This window comes from Microtus oregoni, unplaced genomic scaffold, assembly GCF_018167655.1.
Source record: "Microtus oregoni isolate MIOR12 unplaced genomic scaffold, Mior012 000099F_ref0000060, whole genome shotgun sequence".
Classification (NCBI taxonomy): domain Eukaryota; kingdom Metazoa; phylum Chordata; class Mammalia; order Rodentia; family Cricetidae; genus Microtus; species Microtus oregoni.
In genome coordinates this window covers 3,647,960-3,668,352 of record NW_024544712.1, presented here as the reverse complement: position 1 = coordinate 3,668,352, position 20,393 = coordinate 3,647,960, and the positions used below count along the sequence as shown (strand labels likewise).

Sequence of the window (20,393 nt, the reverse complement as noted above, 5' to 3'; positions counted from 1 at the left end):
TATGGTCAAGTAACCTATCGAGTAGACAGATTTTGTCTATTCATCAGCTGATGAACATTTGAGTTGTTCTGACTATTGTGAATATTTTTGCTATGACAATTTTTGTGCAAGCTTTTATGTGGATATGCATTTTCATTTCTCTTAGTTATCCACTTAGAATTGATAGTGCAGACACAAAGATTTCTTTCTTATCTATAGCCAAAACCTGAGTCTTCATAACTTCCACTCTCGGTTTTTGTCCAAGTTTCTCTAGAAAAATGCACAAAGACTTTCCTTTCTTACACATAACATCCCTTCAAATCTTTCATCATTGCCTTAATGTCCTTCTTCAACTTTTACAGATTGACTCTCTTCTGTCCTTTTAATCATTGCAGTGCAGCGATGGTACTTATAGGGGTGCAAACAGAGAGCTTGGAAGTTGTTGCAATATCTGTTATGATGTAAAAAACAGCTTGTTTTTGTTCCAAAGCTAATGCTTTCCCATCAACAACAGTGAACCAGTAGTGGATTATTTTTAATTTTCCAAAATCAGATGGGAAAAAATCACTCTCTGGGTAAGAAGACTCTTTAGTAGACGCTAACAGGGTTTTCCCTTTAGAAAATCGTAAGGACTGGTCAATTTCATAATACATTGTCACTTTTTTTAATCTGTTAATATGAAAAATTCTTTGTTTGTGAAAAAGAAAAATAACATATCTTGAGAACTTTGAAGACTTCGTGTGTCCTGAAGACAGTAGGCAGAAAACTTGATGATGTCACAGGAAAATGAAGCCAGAGTTCTACTGAACTGGGTAAAATGTGACGCTCATTCTTTTTCAGTAACTATCAGTGTATCTGATTCTTCCTGTTTAGTCATATACCAAGGTATATTTTTGCATCTTTTAAAATATGATATTTAGGGCTTAGCATAGCTTCCGGTATTGTCTCATATTGCCTGTTTGACCTTGCACAAATCTCTTGACCAAGGGCAAGCCATTGTAAGCATCGTTTTCTGCATCTCCTGACTATTTCTGTGATTCTCGAATTGTGTTGTACATAGAGATCTTGTTTAAAATGTCAGTTCTGAGCTGGTGCTTAAAGCGATTCTGATCAGTGTGTTCTGAGGACTTTCTTCCCAATAATAATTTAAAAACCTACATTGAAATGTGAGCTGACGCTGTAGCCCTCAAGATTATTCTTTTGATTATTAATTAGCCATTTATGCTTGGACCCTTTCTTCTTGTATCATCTTCTGATGATAGGGAAGAAAATTTTATATCTTCATGTAATATAATTTTCATCTGTACTGTGTGTGTTTGCAAAGAAAGATGACAACCAAAATGAAAACAAAGAAAAAATTCTAGTGTAGATCCTGCTTAGTTCCTTTTACTGGAACAATTTTCATATAAACTAGAATTTCTCAACCTCTGTGATATGGACATTTGTGGCCAGACCATCTTTTGCTGTATGTGATGCTGTCTCATGTATTCACAATAGGATATCGAACAACATTCCTGGCCTCTGCACATTAGATGTAGGGAGCAGCTCTCTCTGCTTTCAGGTTGCAGCAACCGTAGCTGCTTCTCCTTATTACCAAAGGTGCCCAGGGGCTGTCTACTAATTTGCTTCAGTTGAGATCCATGCTCATAAAATGTGGTCCCCAAGAAAAGAATTTAAGAAATCTTTGTTTCCTTTGTTTGGTTTTTGCTGTACTACAAGGCAAGAAGCTGCTAAACTGTTGGTGTTCTGACCTTGTGTGTTAAACATTCCTCAGGATTCTGGAATGCTCTGGCTCATGGTATTTGTTGGATTAATGGGCTCCAGATAGGTTAAGTGTCTTGGCAGGAGAGGGGCATTTTGTTTCATTCTCTTCGTTTTATTAGATGCCTGACAACAAAATTTTAATGTTGGCCTCATATGTTCTCCTTGTTATCATAAAAATGGATCTATCACAAGATAGATTTATTGGGGGAGTACCACTGCATGTGCAAATGTTTTGAAAACTATAGTCACCACAGTAACACAGGGTCACCCTTTGTATTACTGCTGTGCCTAGAAACTAAGGCATTTTTGAGGTTACAAAATTTGTTTATTTGGAGAAAAAAGCCAAGTCCTATAAAAGGATGCCACAAATGGCCAAGCAATCTACTGGCATTCCAACAACCTGCCATGTTTTGTGGTTCCTGATGTCAGCTTAGCTATAATCTTTTGCAATGTGTGTATTTATCCTTTGGTGGCACAATACGTATACTTTACTAGCAGGGACAATGTTTTCGATAGGAGATATACTACTCTTACATAGAAATTCTTAAAGAGTGACTTTCCTATGGCTACTAAAGATTTCGCAATCTCAATAATCTTGGTATTATGGGTCAGATCATTCTTATGATGAGAGTTATCTTCTATTCGGCATTTCTTCCAAGTTGTAACAGGCCATGGTAGCTCTAGGCATTGCCAACTGTCCCCTTGTGAGCAAAATCATCTCCAGTTGGGAATTGCTGACCAAAGAGATATGGAGAGAGATACTGGAAATAAATGAATGAGTATAACTAATCATAAAATATGACCATTATGTTGAAACCTCCTTGATTACTGTGAAAATTGTTTTATTTTCAAATTTCTATTTACATTCCAATTGCACCATATAATATGTGTATACAACAACTCTCCTCTTGAATAAAATGAAAGTAATCATGTTTTCCTCACATCAATATAATGAAGATACAATTTGTGGCTTCCATAGAACCCTTGATTTAGGTGCTCAATAAACAGTGAAATCAATACTATTTAAGAATAATCATTCTATTACTTGTAGTGGTGTCCCAGTCTTGGAAATTCTGCAATTTGGCATTTGAGCCACCATGAAGATGAAGAATGTTTAGGATTATAGAAAGGAATATAATAGCCTTGATTGTGGCTATACATGAAAAGTTCTTTTTCTTTTTATCAGTTTATAGTAACTGTATATAAGAGCAGGTTTCATTATGACTTTTTGAGGAAGTACTTAAAGCATTTTAATCATATTCACCCTTCTGTTGTCTCCTCCCAATCCTACTCATCTCATTTGTCTTTCTACTTCTACTTTCATATCTGTTTTTTTTCTTGTTATTGGATATTCTTTTATTCTCTTCTTTCTCTTCCTCTTCCTCTTCTTATTCATCCTTCTCTTATTCTTTTTCTTGGTAACCTAACAGTCTTAATTAAAGGTTTTTTTTTAAATTTGAGTGTGGATGAAGTATTATTTAAAAGAACATGATAACACAGTAGAGGGAAGCTCACAAGACATCAACCTTTTAGACAAAGAACTACAGTCAGCAAGGATTGCTGAGTGTGGGAGAAATGATCTTCTCCAGGGAAGAGCGCACCAGATGGTTATCCAATACTAATTAGTCAGGAATGTACATATAAGTAATATTACCAAGACTGAGCTGGTTATATTTATGCATTTAGAAATAATAATGATAAGCAATTAAAGAGAGACAAGCCATGGTTTTGAGAATGTGTAAGGGGTGCTACACCATAGGTTTTGAACGCAGGAAAGCGAAGGGGGAATTGTTGTAATTATATTACTATTTAAAAACTAAAATGTAGAAGAAGAAAAATAAGTAAAAGAGCATGGACAACTTATCAGTGACTATGCCACTAAAGAAAATACCTCTCCATCTTCCAGAAGCCATTAACTGCCTCAAGGAGGGTTTGGCCCTCATGAGTCCCTCCCCTCTCCATGATAGGTGTTGCCAGACACAGTCTAGTGCACCTCATGGTCAGTTAATTGAAGTAGCCATCAGTTCAAGAGTGAACTGGCCAAGCCATTTCTTGATTCTCAAGCAGCAGTTTGGAAAGTCATAGCTGGAGGGATTATGTCCTCTCCTTTTTTGATTAATGACCCTTGAACAGAACATTTATTTTAGAACCATCTCTCTGTGGGTTCTTTTAAAGGGCATTCTCCCGGGATCCTTGGCACACTGAGTAGCAGTTCTTCAGTGAACATATCAGATAGCAAGTACAGTAGAACCAATGGTACCTTAATGGAAACCTATCGTAATAGTTGCTTTACCCCAATCCTCCATTGCTGGCCTTCTCCCCTGCATTCTCAGGTCATCATGTTTCTGTTCATAATCGATACATAACTCTGTGATGTTCTTTATGCTGGTGATTGAGACCACAGACAGCACCGTGAGGCTATACCAAAGCCATGCCCGTCTCTCTAATCTCTCCCGGGTGATTGCAGTTTCAGACAATAACCTTGGGATCATTAGGAATTCTTCAGGCACTAGTCTTGATCCCAGATCTGCTTTCAGGCTGAGGGTCATATCTTTAACTGAGTTGGAGAAAGGAACAAGGGCCTTTTTTCCTTTCTTGGATCCTTCCTAGGGATTTAGCAAGTGAAGTAAGGAATTGTGACTATCGAACAAACTGATCATTCTGAAGTGGCACATAGGTTTCCAATTTGTTCTTTTAGATTGCCACCCCCCACAAACAGTTTGAACTTCTCCCCGATGAAATGTCCTCCACCTAAAGCATACCAAGTCTCTCATTTGTTCCTGCTTGTGAGTGGGTGAAATCAGCAATGACATTGTTGATGCCAGGGCCCCAGCAGAGCTAGAAGGGCCTCCTTTAATTTCAGGAGAGATGATATTGAAAAGGGGGAGGGGCATGGAGCTACTTCTTAGCTCTTCTTTATCCTGGGATTTGGTTCTTTAATTTAATTTTCGTAGCTCTGTGAGAAAGCCTAAAAGAGAGTCAACTCTAAACTATGTTCAGCCTTTATATAAACTATGTTCAGTCTATTTATATGGTAGAGTAAATAAAGCTTTTAATTAATACAATCCATTTGGGAAACTGTGGGGCACTATCCAGTAACATTAAACGCAGGCATGCTTATAGCCCTACAACTCTATTTCTAGTTCCTTACCCTGTAAAAAGGCACCCATGTGTGCACATGGGGATATGTGTGGAGATACTCAAGGTATGTGATTTTCACTGGTCCTGAATTGGAATGACCATAAATGTTCATTAGCAGTTAAAAAATATAAACAATGGTCCCACCTGCAATGGAATACCACACAGCAATGGAAAGGACAAGCTACAATGACATTCAACAATACAGATGAACTTTCAAATATAGTATTGATCAAAAGAGGCTGGATGTAAAAGAAGCATATTTATGCATGTGTCTATGTATACATAAAGTTAGGAAATGACTAACAGTTTTGGGTGCTTAGCTTTCTAAAATATGGTTACTTTCCATCAAGTGTGATTTTGCATCCTCTTGCACCAAGGACCATTTGGCAATATTTGGAGACAGTTTGTGTAATTGGAGGAGAATAAATACTGCTGGCATCTAGAGTTAAAAATAGGTGGTGCTTCTAAACATGCTATAGGACACAAGGCTGCTCCACAACCAAGAATTAGGAGTCCTCCAAAGTGAGTGGCACGCGATTTGAGGACCTATAGTGTAAAAAGGAAGACAGGAAATGAAATCAATCAAAAATAAGATACTGTTGGGACTAGAGAGATGGCTCAATGGTTAAGAACACTTGTTTGTTTTGCAGTACCCGCATGGCAAATAACAACTGCCTGTAACTCCAGTTCCGGAGCATCATACAACTTCCGGCCACCAAAAGCCCTGTACGCAAATGTTGTACAGACATACATGCAGGCAAAACACCTATACACATAAAATAAAAATAAACAAATCATAAAAGATAAAAGATGTCTTCCACTTCAAGATGAGGCCATGGCTATGAATAGCAGGGGATCGGGACCTGGAGTTAGGAGCGCTCCATTCCTTAACGTGGCTGAAAGGTAGATGCAGAAATGTTCTGTAGAAATTAGTCAAGTTGCCCCTAAATTGCTCTCTCTTTTTCTGTTTCAAAATGCCAAACTACTTTAAAGGGCTGGGCTATCAGGATAATAGGATGGAGGAGTGGCAACACTGGATTTGGAGTAGGAATACACTGCTCAAGCAGATCCCATAGCCATTGCAATAACATTGATGGAGCTAAGCACTCTCCGGTGTGTTCTTGGCTCCTTCGAAACCCCACAGTTTAATTTGCTTTCACAAATGTAATTAAGGTTTTCCTGAGCAATGGTAAGCAATCACCCTTGAGTTTTCACCAAATAAGGAAAATTGTAACTGAATGTATAGACAGGTAGACTCCATTTTAAGTGGAATGTTCTGGGAGACAAGATTCAGTGTTCATAGTGCCACCATGTCTGGGAGCAGGAATGCACCGGCGCTCTACTATTAACGTGGCACACACGTGCTTTTCTCTTAGCGATGATGCTGTTAGAGTAACTCAGAGATTATTTTTGAGTCGCCTCTGGGGAGAATGATAAATATAGAGAAATTTATTTTTAAGTGGAGCCAGGCCTAGGGATATAGCTTGGGGGGGGTACTTGCCTACCATGCATGAAGTCCTTGGTTGCATTCTAGTGCCACAATAACAGAAGAAAAAAGAATATTATAATGAGTGGGTAGAAGTTTGAGCCCAACAGAAAAGTTTCTTGTTTCCTGCAGTGTCTCCCATTATCCTAAATGTTCAAATATGAACTTTGAAGCCTCATACACCATAAGATACGATTGAGCTCACCCAGAGCCTATGGACAGATGCACTGAATGGGTTTGGAAAAGTGAATAATTTGCGAAGACCCATCTGGAGATTCAAGAGTAGACCTGGAAATAATTGTACTTAAATAGAAATAACTGGTGAATTTAAATTATTTCTAAGTGCACAGACCTCTTAGTACTATGTACAATCTTTAAGGTCCTGTTTTGTGACTTGTGCCTTCAACACATGGGCTGAGATTTGAATGAACAGATGATGTTTTTATGAGGTGTCTTTGCTGGAGGACTAACCACTCGTCTTCTTAAATCCTTGTCCTATACCACAAAACCCCTTCTACCATGGGGTGTGGGAGACATCACATTGATTTCATGGCAACTTAATAATAGCACTTTAGAAAGAAATATTCTAGAAGACAAAAGTCCTGTCTAAAATGTAAGGGCGCAGATTGGGAAGCGTGAATTCTTCTATTGCTGCATTTTCAAGAATATAATGCAAGCAAATTCGGGGACCACCCAGTTTTAAGAGGTGAATTGCTCAAAAGTAATGATCAAAAGACTCTGGTGAAGGGTTTTTATCAAAGAGAAACTCAATGTTTCTTGTTTCGATATATCGTTAATGTAGCATTCCTCAAAGAAACAGATGCTTATTTGAAACTCCAAGCTTCAATGATAAAAGAAAGATTCCTGAAGCCAGAGTTCATCTTGTTTGCTTGTTGGAAACAGGGCCTCACTGTGTGGCCCCAAAGCTAAGCCATGTTATTCTGCTGGAGAGTTCATCTGGGTAGAAATCGGTGGAGCAAAAGTCCCTAAACCTGGCCTATCATGGTTAGTCCACCTTCCATCTCATTTTCATTCACACATCCTCCCTAGGCTGTGGCAGTTGTGAGTCTTTGAAGGGCGGAAGATTACAAAGTGTGCAGTAGTTCTCTATTTTCTTTGAAGACTTCCTTCTAAAGGTTATTTTTCAGCAACCGATAAGAATGAAAGTAAAAGGAGAGGACTTTAGTGTGTCATTTTCCCAGTCCTGCCTGGACATGTTTGAGCAGGGAAGCCTCTAAAGTGAACAGGTTGAGCCTGCGCTCCCGTTATAGCAAAGGAGTAGGGGATTTGAGCAATGCAAACTGCAGGGAGAACGAGAGGTACCGGCAAACAACTGAATGTCTTGCTCATAATATAGGCAATATTCTGGCTGCAGATTTCTGTTTGAGAAGAAGCTTGACTTTAAGTTTATTTTGTATGTTTTATGGCAGTGTAAAATACACACAGTAAAGGGTGTAAGTGGCACCAGTCTGCTGAACTCTATGGTGCAATGGCTGTTTATGCACAAATACGCTCCAGTAACTGTCTTACAGATCAAACCACAGACCGTCTTTAGCACCCCAGAACACAAATTGCTCTCTGCTTCCTTGCTAGTCCCCATTCTCCACCTTGATCATTGTTATTCTGTCGTCTGTTACCACGGATCATATCTGACTATTTCTGAGCATTGTTTTACTGTGCACATATCCTGACGATGACTTTTTCTTTGCACCAGTTTACAAATGTTTAGAGTAGTCCCATTGTGTGCAACTCTGCCTGAAAACATTATGAACACAATTGTATGTGGTGCGGTCATTTTAGTGATTCCCATGTATGCGTGAGTGGAAGGCAGCTATGCTCACCTCTATACCACCAGTGCAGCACCAAAGAGAATCGTTGCATGAGAAGGTACGCATGCAGTCAGCTTCAATATAACTGTCCAGTTTTTCAAATAGTTGGACCATTGTGAAATTATCTAGAATTCCTGCTCCTTGGTGCTCACAATTTCCACTGTTTGTTATGAATATGCTGCCAATTGTTTTCAAATAATTATATGTCTGTTGGTGAACAGGCCTGTCCACATGAATTAGACAAGGACCATGTCCTGCTTTTCTCTCTTTGCCCCTAATACAGATCTGGCAGAGGGTGTTTCTATAGTTCAATAGACAGGACACTGAAGAACTAGCATTAAGTCATCCCCAAGGCCACTTCCCTCATCCCAGCTACCAATCTGGGGCCTGAGTTAGTGAATTTCACGGGTCTGGAGCCTCCGCTCTCTCCCCACTCTACCCCCACCTCCCGCCCTGTCTGCATTTCTCTCTGAGGAAACTTGGTGACTTTTTTTTAATGAGGTGTTTTAAAGGACAGGTTTCCATGGAGGGATTTTAGAGCAGACACCAATTGTATGAGTTATTGTGCAGTTCCAGTGTGTGCTAAAAAAAAACGAGTCGATTTGCCTGGCAGTGTTTGCCAGTAGTGTTCCTCTTTTCTTTCCAAATTTTTGCAGATCTGTTTTCCCCGTTGACACCTAAGGATCAAAACAGCAGATAGCTCCTTGTTCAGTGCTGCCCCTTACTCTGCAATGCATGCTCAAACCCAGCCGGGGTGGAAACTCACTCCTGTTTTAACAAATTCTCTACGACTATCTCTTTGGGCTTCCCTACACTGCCTAGTGCAAACTTCCTTAGCCTTTCTGTCCAGCCTCCAAATCATCCTCCTAGCTTCAGCAGGTCCCAGAGGCAGTATTGCTTAGATCCTTCTCACGTGCCTGAGATCTCTGAGGGTCCCAGCATTTTGAGACTCAGATCAAGGTTTTTCAAAACCCTCAACTCCCTTGAGATCGATGGGAATTGCCTTCTAGCAACAGGCGCCCAGCTCTTTGAAAGTTAATCAAAATTTCTCTTGGAAACCTAAGCTTTTCTCTGCGCAGGTGTTGAAGCCCCAGCCTTGAATGTCAGGACTAGGGGGCCGGGGAGGAGTCAAGTGCTAGGAGGCGGGACATTGGCCAACCTGACACCTGTCTTGGGCGACCTCAGTGGCTGCAGCCTCCAACAGCTGGCAGCGGCCACTGCCTCAGCAGGGACTGGCCAGGAGCGGAAAGAATTAAATGCCCGCCCATCTCATCAGACTTGGCCGCTCCCTCCTCCTCCTCGCCCTCCCCCTGCTTGCTGCCTCCTCCTCCCGGTCCCCACAGGCTCTGCCTCAGGACTTCGTGCCAGCGACTCGCGGAGCCAAGCTCGAGCTCAGTGCGCTCAGAGCACAGCAGGGCTGACGCCCAGAGCTTACTCTGAGATGGCAGTGAAGTAAAGGGAACCTCTAAGAGACACTGTGACTCTAGGCTGAGCAGGAGAGCCTGCTGCTCCTCCAGGCGGGGACATGGGGGACCCGTCCTACAGCGAGAAGCCGCGACTGCACTACGCGGTAAGTGAGTGTCCCGGCAGGCACGGAGACAAAAGGGGGCGCCACTTTGCTGGCAAAGAAGGGGGACTGCGTGGAGGTGATGGGGTCCGCTCTCTAGAGGTCTTTTAGCTGGGGAATTGGGTGTGCCAGGTACCTCACCCGGGAGGTCCACCTGCTCCAGAACTCAGCCATGCTCCTCGAAATCCATGCATGAAGCCGTCGATGCACTCAGTGTCCCTTGACTTGAGCAGTGGTCACTGAGTCCACTACCTGGGGCTGGACCCCATCACTACCTTGCTGCTTTTGATTAGATATAATGGAAACACTAGAATTGAGGTAGATAGAAGTGAAGGCTATCCACTAATCTGGATGTGTGGCCAGCGGAGTTGCGGGAGAAATGTCACAGGGAGCTTTAAGTGCACCGAGTTTATTCCTTGGAAGGAGTTAGTACATTTTCCTAGGAGTGTGCAAAGAGACAGATTATCTGCTTAATTTAAGGGGTTACCAGGAAGTCCTCTCTTGGATCCTTCCTTACCTCATGGTGACCTCTCTTCTTTCTGTTAACTTCAATGTCGCACAAATATTTATTGGGGGCTTATTTTGTGCTGTCGCTGCAGGTACCCACCGAGCATATGCAATATATGGAATGCTCATGGAACTTGTGTCCTTTGAAGGAGTCCATGTTTCACATTAATGGCTAACCAAAGAAAATTCTAGATTACGCAGGTTTTTTTTTTTTTGAGAGAGAGAGAGAGAGAGAGAGAGAGAGGAAAGAAGACAAGAAGGGAGAAAAGAAAGATCTTTGAGCAATGAGCACTACTTCTGAAGACTGTGAGGGGACAGGCAGCAGCTTTTAGACCTTTTATTTTCAACCTTGAAGATGTGTAGTTTTGAGATGAGACGCCACAGTTGTTCTGTCGTCTGCTGGTTTACTGGGCTTTCTGTGACGTGCTTTTTTCACTGTTGAGATTGAGCATTCTGACTGCCAATTTGAAAAAAAAAAACCTGGAGAGAAACAGACAAGACAAGGAGCTGACAAGAAAAAAATCAATATTTATAGTAAGGCAAAGGCTGTCTGGAATTTGCATACTCCCATTAAAACTGTATTTTTTTTTATTTCAAGGAAGGCTTTGATGCAGTCAGGAATGGTAGGCTCAGAGGTTCAGGAGCTGCCTGGGTTGGTTCTAGACTGGTCACTGAGGCAAACTGAGCACCTCTTATCATTTCTTTCCACTGGAAAGGTGAGGGTGTGAGCTAGGAAACTGTTAAGTTTCTTTCGTAGGCTGATTTTCAAGGAACAAGAAACAGCTTTTTCTCTGGTTTAGCATAGCTGTTTGTCCGGAAAAGCCAAGTGAGCGTTGCGCAGTTACTGATGCTTGTTCGTTTCTGCGGAGGCACTGGTGGCTCTGGGATTGACCTTTTAAAGTAGTCTTAAGGGTAATCAGGTTTCTGTAATGGTTGCTATTCTGTCCTATTTGTGCACTCTCATCACCTGCCTTCAACATATTGTCCATAAGCTGTGTCCTGGTGCCTTTTGGTTTGTAATTACAGGTCATTTTGATCCCCTCCTTAGAGAGCTGGTGGCAGAGGAAAGGTGATAACTGGCTCCTTACATAAAAACCTATGTGACCATTTAATGAATGGCTATTACTTCCATATACAAATATATAAATACAGCCCAAGTATTTCATATTGTCATTTTAATTTATCTCTCTTAAAATAATAAATTCATGGTCAAGCTCATGGTACAATATCCTCTTAGGCTCTAAATGTTTGATGGTAAACAGCTCTTTCTACTAATTTGGGCCTTTATGCAGATGTGCTTTGTATTAGGACTGGGAAAGGGAAGATTTTAGAGAGCGTTTCTGAAAGAAATCACCTGCGTGCTCCGAATACACACACACACACACACACACACACACACACACCCGTTATAATGATGACGCAATTGTGTTCAGCAGCATAGTAGGTGGAATTCAAAGTAAAACTTGTTGCTTTTCACAGTAGCAAGACCCTTAGGGGCTGAAGATTCACTGCTGAACTCTGTCTACCTCAGTCATTTGGGTTTTTAATAATTCTGGACTTGTTTTGTCCTTCAGCACAAATATTCCACTTGCTTTGCTCTATGGGGTTTGACTGCACAATGCTCTCCCTGGGAAAGACTTCCCCTCTATGAGTCTTTAGTACTTCTTCACTCCCCTGAAATAAAACCCAGGGATAAATAGTTAATATTCTTTCTTTGGAGCATTGTATTTCCTGTCCAAAGCAAGACTACATATACTAAATAAGTGCTTGTCATTTATTCACTCAAGAAAAAAAAAAACCTTTGTGGAGCGTCTATTGTGTGTTATGTATTTGAACAATTTCCCAGACTCAGGACACTCCATTCACCTCTTAAGGTCCACTTTAAACATCACTGAGAAAATGCATAAGTGATAAGAGCATTGAAAATTTATGGTATCAGTTACTTTTTCAAAGTGTGGTACAACGATGCTTTTCTTTATCTTCACCGCAGAACGAATGTATCATAGCAGCTTATGTTCCTGTTCAAAGTGTTCCCTCCGTGGTTTTCTCACATTCAGTTTCTGGCTATTCCATCATTACAACTGGGTGTTGTCCTTGAGTACCTCTTGGTGACTTTATCAGATTTGAGGATGCTTTCTCTGGCTCCAAATTGAAGAATAGAGTGTATCTATAATGCGACCTATCTTCTAACAGAGATGGGAGAAGATGACCTGTGTTTTATAATAGCTAGGAAGAATGTTGTAAGCCATTTACATATTTGAGAGGAGTTTAGGAAATCAAACCTTCCAGACTTAGTTTGTATGGGCTGTATAGGGAATAGAGTATAAATAACAAGGATGCCAAGGATGTCATGAGTGAACCAATGGTTTTTGGCCACACTTCTGGAGAACCTACAGGCTATTAAGCATCATCAGACTTCATTTCAAATTTCAAAGTGAGGGCTGGAGGAGATGGCTCAGAGGTTAAGAGCACTGACTGCTCTTCCAGAGGTCCTGAGTTCAATTCCCAGCAACCACATGGTGGCTCACAGCCATCTATAATGAGATCTGGTGCCCTCTTCTGGCATGCAAGCATACATGGAAAAAATGTTGTATACATAAAAAATAAATAAATCTTAAAAAAAAACAAATTTCAAAGTGATTGGAAAAAATTTGGGTCAGTTTTAGCCTCAGATTCAAGTAGTAGACTTGTGGATTATGCAGATTGTTCCATCCTCTGGTGTAAATAAATCAAACAGAAGAACAGGAGAGTTGAAGGTGGTGCAGAAATAGCTCAGTGACAGAACCAAGGACATTACCCAGGTGTCCTGTCTTGACGGAATTCTTCTGTGTTATTTATATGGTTGAAACAGTTAAACCCAATTATTTCTCTTCCTATACGCCCTGTTGTAGTAAACATCTAGCAGCAAAATATGAGGCTTTTAGGGATTTAATATGGTGTTTAGTAATTTAATATGTTCATCCATATTGTCAAATCACATGGTCAAATACCCTCTTAATGTGCATAGTATATATAGTCCGAATTCTAAATTTTAAATTTCTAAGAAGATCAATGCCATAAACTCTTGACTTTCCCAAAAAGGCATTAGAAAAAAAATTAGATTTGAAAATTGGCCCTGTGACTTCAGGGAGTTCTCTCCACGTCTTTGCTTTTGAGTCGTTGACCTTTGCTCTTCTTGAGCTGGACAAAAAAAGGCAAATGAAATGCTCAGTATAGCCCGCATGAAAAGGCACTGGACTGAGAGCATTCATTGCTGTTTGATTGGTAGATAGAAAACTCTGTAGAGTACTGGGTGCATCTTGTCTTTGCCATCATACCAGTATCTAGCAAAGTGCTGGGAGCCTAGTAGGTGCTTGTTGAGCATGTCGTGATGGCTAGGCTGCATGAATTCTGTAGAGATGAGACCTAATGTTGATCTGTTCGCTCTCTTCCATTTCTCTCAGCAGACTTCTTAACAGCTCCGTTGCTGACCTCACTTCCTGTTTGGTGTGCTTACCCTGACATCTGTACTTTTGACCAAAACATTGTAATCAGAAGTTGACTCCACCCAGTTCCACTTAACAGTGTTCTAAGGAGCTTACCCAAAAGATTAAGCCCTCTACCTTGGTAGTAAGTCTTCTCTTAACACAGGATCACAGAGGTCTTAGTACAAAACTTTTCGTGTGGTCCCTCCAGAAACATTCATTTTCCATAGACTTTGAAGCCATTAAAGTTATTTTACGATTCAGTAATGTTGAATACAGGATGCTCTTTGGTAGTTCTGAAGATGTCAAAAGCTGGGCACTGCTGTAGGGCTGTATAGATAGAAATCACTTGCCATCCATAAGTGCTTGCCAATGGGGACAGCTAAGAAATGGAGCAGATATTACTATTTGCTTTGCATTTATCTTCTTATAAAAGTTAAAAACAAAACAACAGTGAAACTTCAACTTGTGAATAAATGAGAGGTCACTGAATTCCCTTGATGAACACCTCTATTCATTATAAATACCTTTCCTAACCTCCCATCTTCCCAGCATGGTATTTTTTTTTCAGTTACATTCTTACTTGGATGAAGCCTTTTTGGCTGGAAGACCTATTGTTTAAAGAAGACAAGCCTCCCAACTTCCAAACTATTCAGTAAGCATCACTGTTACTGGATAATCAGATTCCCAGTGGGTACTGTATAGTAAAGATATCAGCCAATCATTGAAACAGATACTACATGTTGCTTAATTTTATTTTGCATTTTTTCTGGGGATGAACTTCTTCCCCCATCTTGTGATAACCCTTCACTGGATGGATTTGATTTTCAACTTGGTTGTGAGAGTATTTTCCAGTCATAAGAATTCTTTTCTGTATTCTTGGTTCCTCATTTCCCTCTTGATAGTTTCTAAACTCTACCATCCCAGAAAACATGTGGGGGACCATGTATTAAGTAGCATCCATTAATAATAAAAGGATACGGTGAAATTTGGTGCTTTAAGATCTTTGGTTTGCTTCTATTGCAAGTAGAATAAATTCGTTCTTGACCTTAACCGTCTAAACCCTCTTACATGATCTTTCTCTGCTACTTGCTTCTTATCACCTTTCTCTAGTCTGGTCACAGTATTGTATGATCTATAAAATTGACCACTTCTTCCTTGAGGAGCTTTTGTATCTGTCCTTTAAGCCGAGAACAGTCTTTGTATAGCACTCTCTTCTGCAGCCTTCACGTTATTGGCAGGGAAAGAGTCGCCTTCCTTGAAGGCTTTCTTCAAAGTGTTTCTGACCCCTCTCAGTTACTATCGATCATACCTCACGAGCCTCTGCTTTAATTGGGTTTCTTATCATATTTTATATTCAGTGCTCATTTCTCTCAACTGAAGTGGAAGCTTGTTCAGAACAAGCCTTCACCAATATATTTCCATCTTTTCTCCACTGCCTAGAGTAGGCAGTGGAACAAATTAGCTTCTGGTTTTTACATAGACTAATAGGAGTTTTCAAAGTTTACTTGTCCTTCATTATTTAGTGGGTTACAGATGGAGTGGACACTGTTAAGATGTTGCCTTCATCTTTTTACAAAATTCCTACTAAATAAGCATCCAAGAACCAGACTGGAAATCAATAATCTGAAAAGCCTTTGTGGGTCATTCTGATATCAGTCACGTTTAGAAACAGTAGATACTGACTTACTTAGCTCACAACTTATTACTGAAGCAGCAAAAGCTTGAATCTGTAAAAATCTAGGAATCAACAACAAAGCAGCACTTGATAGCACAATGTTATACTTTATGTGATGCCAAAGTGGTAGAGTACAAAGTTTCAGAGAGCTCCCCGGTTTTAGAGTTTGGTGTTCATTTAAGTGAAACTGTCTTAGGATTTTGGAGACAGAGAAATGCTCCTTGGTCTGTATATTGTGGGCTGCCAACATGTCCCCCAATTTTTGTTTTTAATTTAAGTCAGTAGTTCTCTACGAGGGGCCATTTGACAAGGTCTCAAGGCAGTTTTTTTTTAAAGTCACTAATGGAAGGAGTTGTGCCTGTCATCGATTTTGTAGATACTGGAGGTGCAGGTATGCATCCTACAATATATAACAATACGCAGTGAGGAATTGTCCACTTCCAAGTGTCAATTGTGCTGAGGACCCAAAGCCCCAACTGAGATGTTTTTATATAGAAATCAAAATCTTTAATGTTTGGAGAACCATTTTGTATGACATACCTCAAAACAATTCATGTATATTTCTCAGCTTTTGAGAAGATGGTTTTGACAAAATGAAAAATGCCCTGGGATGGCTGTGAGTCCTAACTACACAACATATTGCATGGCCATGAAGTACTGATACTGTGAAGGGTATTGTCATTATAGAAGCCTTGACACTTTGGGACTTTTGCTTCTTGTTTTCTCAGTACTGATGTTCTTCCAAATCCTGGGATTAAGAACTGTTTCCTTCTCTATGCATTAACATCTATTAGCCACACCTGGTGTGCTTCCTTTCTCTTTTAGGACTCAGCAAGCATGGCGGTTGCTCAAATCCGGTAAGTCTGTGTCTAAAACCTTAAGGTATAATTCTGAAAAGAAGATGCGACTCATTCTCAGAAAACCTTCATGAGTGGACAACAGACCTTCAACAGCCTGAGAGCAAGAAGTGTGGGCGTGTTCTTTTGTTCTGTTGCCTAGGGATGTGACATAGCCTTTTTGCATTGAAAGGAAAAAAATGAGAAAGGAGGAGGCTGTGGCTCTAAACTCTTGGTCCTCAATCCCACCTGGACAAGCGCAGGGTAGCCTGTAGTTGGTGAGTTATCTTTTCTGCCATTGAGATGATTGTGGGGGTCTTTTCTAAACCTCTGCCCGTCTCACTTAATGAGAATTCACATGATCTGTTTTAGAATGTAGGCTCCCATATGATGGACAAGGGGCAAATAGAGGTACTAGCCACTTGCTAGATTTTGGACAGTAGTCATCAGTTCTCCCAAACACACGTGTTCTCCTTTAAACAGAGGATAAAAGGAACAAAGGGTGAGGGAAAAAAAGGGCTGTGATCACCACTGACATAGTACAAGTTTTTTTATGTAGAGGCAGGTTACTTTGCTGTGAATACAGTATGCTAGCCTGGCACTTCATCCACTGAGTTACATCAACAGCATTTGATATGAACAAGGGATATGATGCGGCACCAGGAATCTGATCATAAGTTTAAATATGATCATTGTTCACTTAAATATGGTTTTACTTCTGCTTTCCTTAAAACATGTTTTGACCCTTTGAAGTGAAAATCCATTAGGTTTTCCTTTCCATCTTGGCTGATATATTCTTAGCACTTTCTAATTAAAAAATTACAATAAAATGTGAGCATTTGGGGTGTCAACTAAACTAGATTTCTGAAAAGAATTTTTCAGAAGAATTTGGAGGAAAGTTGCTATGGGAACACCAACTTTTGAAGATTAACTTTAACAATATGTTTTTAGATGGTCCCTTTATACAGCTGACTGAAGTATCTGGCAAAGAAATTGCCTGAGTCAGTACAAGATTTAAACAAACTGAAGGCACCTTTTGGCATGGAGAGTGGCCCGTTCTGAATTTCCTGAGCATCCTTATGTTGGGTGGGTGCTGCTTCAGACAGGCACAAAGCCCTGGACAATGTTGTAGATCTTTATTATAGCGGTACCACTTTCGTTACAACCACAGAATAGTAGAACTGTACTAAAGGGGTGGCAACTTGACTTTTCAGAATACTTTGAAATGGTAGCTCTCAGTGTTGTTTATATATGCATATGTCTTTCATGCTCTACCAGACGCTATGATGTTGGTCTTGATGGGATAACCACAATTTAAAATGATTATCTGAACAAAAATCATTTGAATTTTGTCTCAAAACATCGGCAATTCTCTTGCTTTAAGCTATTGAATCATAGAGGAAACCATAGTGTTAAGATCGAAACAGAAAAGGCACTCAAAATGCTTAACTTGAAGAGAAAGCTATTTCTGACATGTTGACAGATGGAAGGAAAGCAATGAAGGGTGGCAAGGGACTCTGATTAGCTATGTGGAACTCTGGTCATGGAAGGTGCAATGGTATGACAACCCAGTGACTCTCAGCATGACTGGAAGGGATACTAGACATGTGTCCAGAGGGCAAAATCTGGAGATGAAAAAGTAGACTGCAACAATCCATTTCTTGGCGTCTTGTTTTTTTTATTTTCCCATCTCCTCGAACCAAGCCCAGACATTCTAGTGAGATATGTGCCTTAAGGCAGAGCCCAGAACATAGAAGGGCAGATGCTTTGTTTCCTTTCACTGTGTGGCAGGGAGGATGCTGGCGGAGAGTACCAACCTGAGTTGAAGACATTGGTGAATAGAGAGTCTAACCTGAGTGTATGCAGTCTTGGGGCTCATTTACTAATGAAAGAGCCTATATCCCTTTAGAGGGCTCCCAAATTGCTTAAAGTATTTAATTAGCATATTTAAACTATTCATGTATTGTTCAAATTCCACCTGTAGCACAAATAATAAAAACCCAGAGACAGATATTGGGGTTCAATCTGAAGGTCAGAAAAGCAAAACAGCCAGCCACTGTTTTGAGCCTCTACCTCAGTCCAAAATGGCGATTCTGCCTCCAAGAATCACAAAATGACTGTTGAGAACTGTCTCCTCCCATCTTATATTCCTATCTATGGCTGGGATTAAAGGTGTGCACCACTACCACCCAGTTTCTATGACAAACTAGTGTGGCTACTGGGATTAAAGGTGTGTGTCACCTCTGCCTGGTCTGTGTGGCTGACCAGTGGGGCTGTTTTACTCTCTGATCTTCAGACAAATTTTATTTATTAAAATACAAAAGAAATATCACTACATTTCCCCTTTTTGTCTAAAAGGAAAAGGAAGGCTATAACTAATATAAGAAAACTATATACAGTAAGTACAATGACTATGTGCAATATATACAGGCAATAAATACATCAAAAATGTCTAGTTCATTTGCATTTGACAGTGTCAGAGAAAATATTTCATATTTATCCTATCTTGATGAGTCCAAAGTCTTGTACCTAATTTACTTTCTATCATAACTTGCTTTCTGGTAACTTGCATAACTTGCATAAGGTAAATAAGGAAAACTATAACTATCTAGTCTTCAACTTCCTCACAGACCCAAGAAGGAAATAATATTAACTGAGTAAGCAGGAAGTGTGAGCAAATGACTTCCAAAAAAATGTGAGAAATGACAGAAACAGCTGGCTGCCTGGACAATCACCCAAAGTTCCTTTGCAACGTTGGGGCCTCTATCTTCGGCCTACAGGCCTAGCATATCCAACAGACTTTTCTGTAAAGCAGGATATTCTGAAGAGCTGTAAAGAGCCCGTTGCTGGAAGTTTTGCTTTTCTGACCTTCAGATTGAACCCTAATATCTGTTTCTGGGTTTTTATTAACCGTGCTACATCCACCGGTGTGTACTCTATATCCCAGTAAGAATAGTCATATACTTATTAAAGGATATAATCTTCACTTACATTATTACTTACGTATATGTGAACATATCATTATATACACAGCCGGGTGGTGGTGGCACATGTCTTTAATCCCAGTAATCGAGAGGCAGAGGCAGATGGATCTTTGTGAGTTCAAGGCCAGCCTGGTCTACAAGAGCTAGTTTCAGGACAGCTAGGGATGTTTCACAGAGAAGCCCTGTCTCAAAAAAAAATTACATATGTAACTTAGAAGAACACTATTGAGTGCTCTGATTAAAATTTATTACAATAAATGAAAACTGCGATGGATAATTTTCCCTCTAAGTTCATGATTAGTCTAATGTATTTTGTTTTCTAAACAGTGAAAAACAAAGAATTCATTTAGCTGTTCCCTGATTGCTAAGTGTGGTTTCAGCTTTTAGCATAAAAGTATTGTTATTTATTTCTTCTGGTTAAGGACCTGTTGCAACCTAAGACTGCAATTGAACCCGCTTGTAACGCAGTTAATTTGGCAAAGAGAAAATGACCATTTTGGAAATCTTTCACCCCATTCTGTGAGCTGGTTCTTTACTGCTGGTTATTTCCTTTACTATGCATGATGTTTTGATAACTATGTATCAAACAGTGTGCTGATATTCAGCTTATATGTGGACTGTAAAATCAACCACCAAATCATCCAGTCAGTAAAATGAAGTCAATAGTTCTCAGAAGAACAGGGGCTGGAGAGATGGCTCAGAGGTTAAGAGCATTGCCTGCTCTTCCAAAGGTCCTGAGTTCAATTCCCAGCAACCACATGGTGGCTCACAACCATCTGTAATGGGGCCTGGTGCCCTCTTCTGGTCTGCTAGCATACAAACAAACAGAATATTGTATTCATAATAAATAAATAAATAAATATTTTTAAAAAATAGTTCTCAGAAGAAGAAAAAAATACGAATGGCCAATAAATGCTCAAAAAGGGAAGGAGTGTCAAGATCTTCAGCTATCAGGGAAATTGCTTTGAAATTCTATCTTGCCATATAAAAAATTGCTATCATCATAAAAACAAACAATAGAGAGAACACATGCCAGCATATGAGGATGTGGGGAAAGGGCAATCCCTGTATACTGCTGCTGGGAAAACAAACTGTTGCAGCCACTGCAGAAATCTATATGGAGCTTTCTTTAAAAAAAAAAAGGTACTATATTTCACA

At 40.1% G+C, this 20,393-nt stretch overlaps 1 protein-coding gene across 1 annotated transcript in view; it reads left to right on the top strand.

The window, feature by feature from the left end:
* The first annotated feature begins 9,574 nt into the window (after positions 1–9,574).
* The window catches only part of LOC121443088 (rho GTPase-activating protein 6-like), a 264,957-nt gene continuing 254,138 nt past the window's right edge, over positions 9,575–20,393 (top strand). The window contains exon 1 of the mRNA XM_041644772.1: positions 9,575–9,769. Within this exon, the coding sequence (XP_041500706.1) occupies positions 9,725–9,769 (45 nt within the window). The 5' untranslated portion in view covers positions 9,575–9,724. The remainder of the gene's footprint in view (positions 9,770–20,393) is intronic.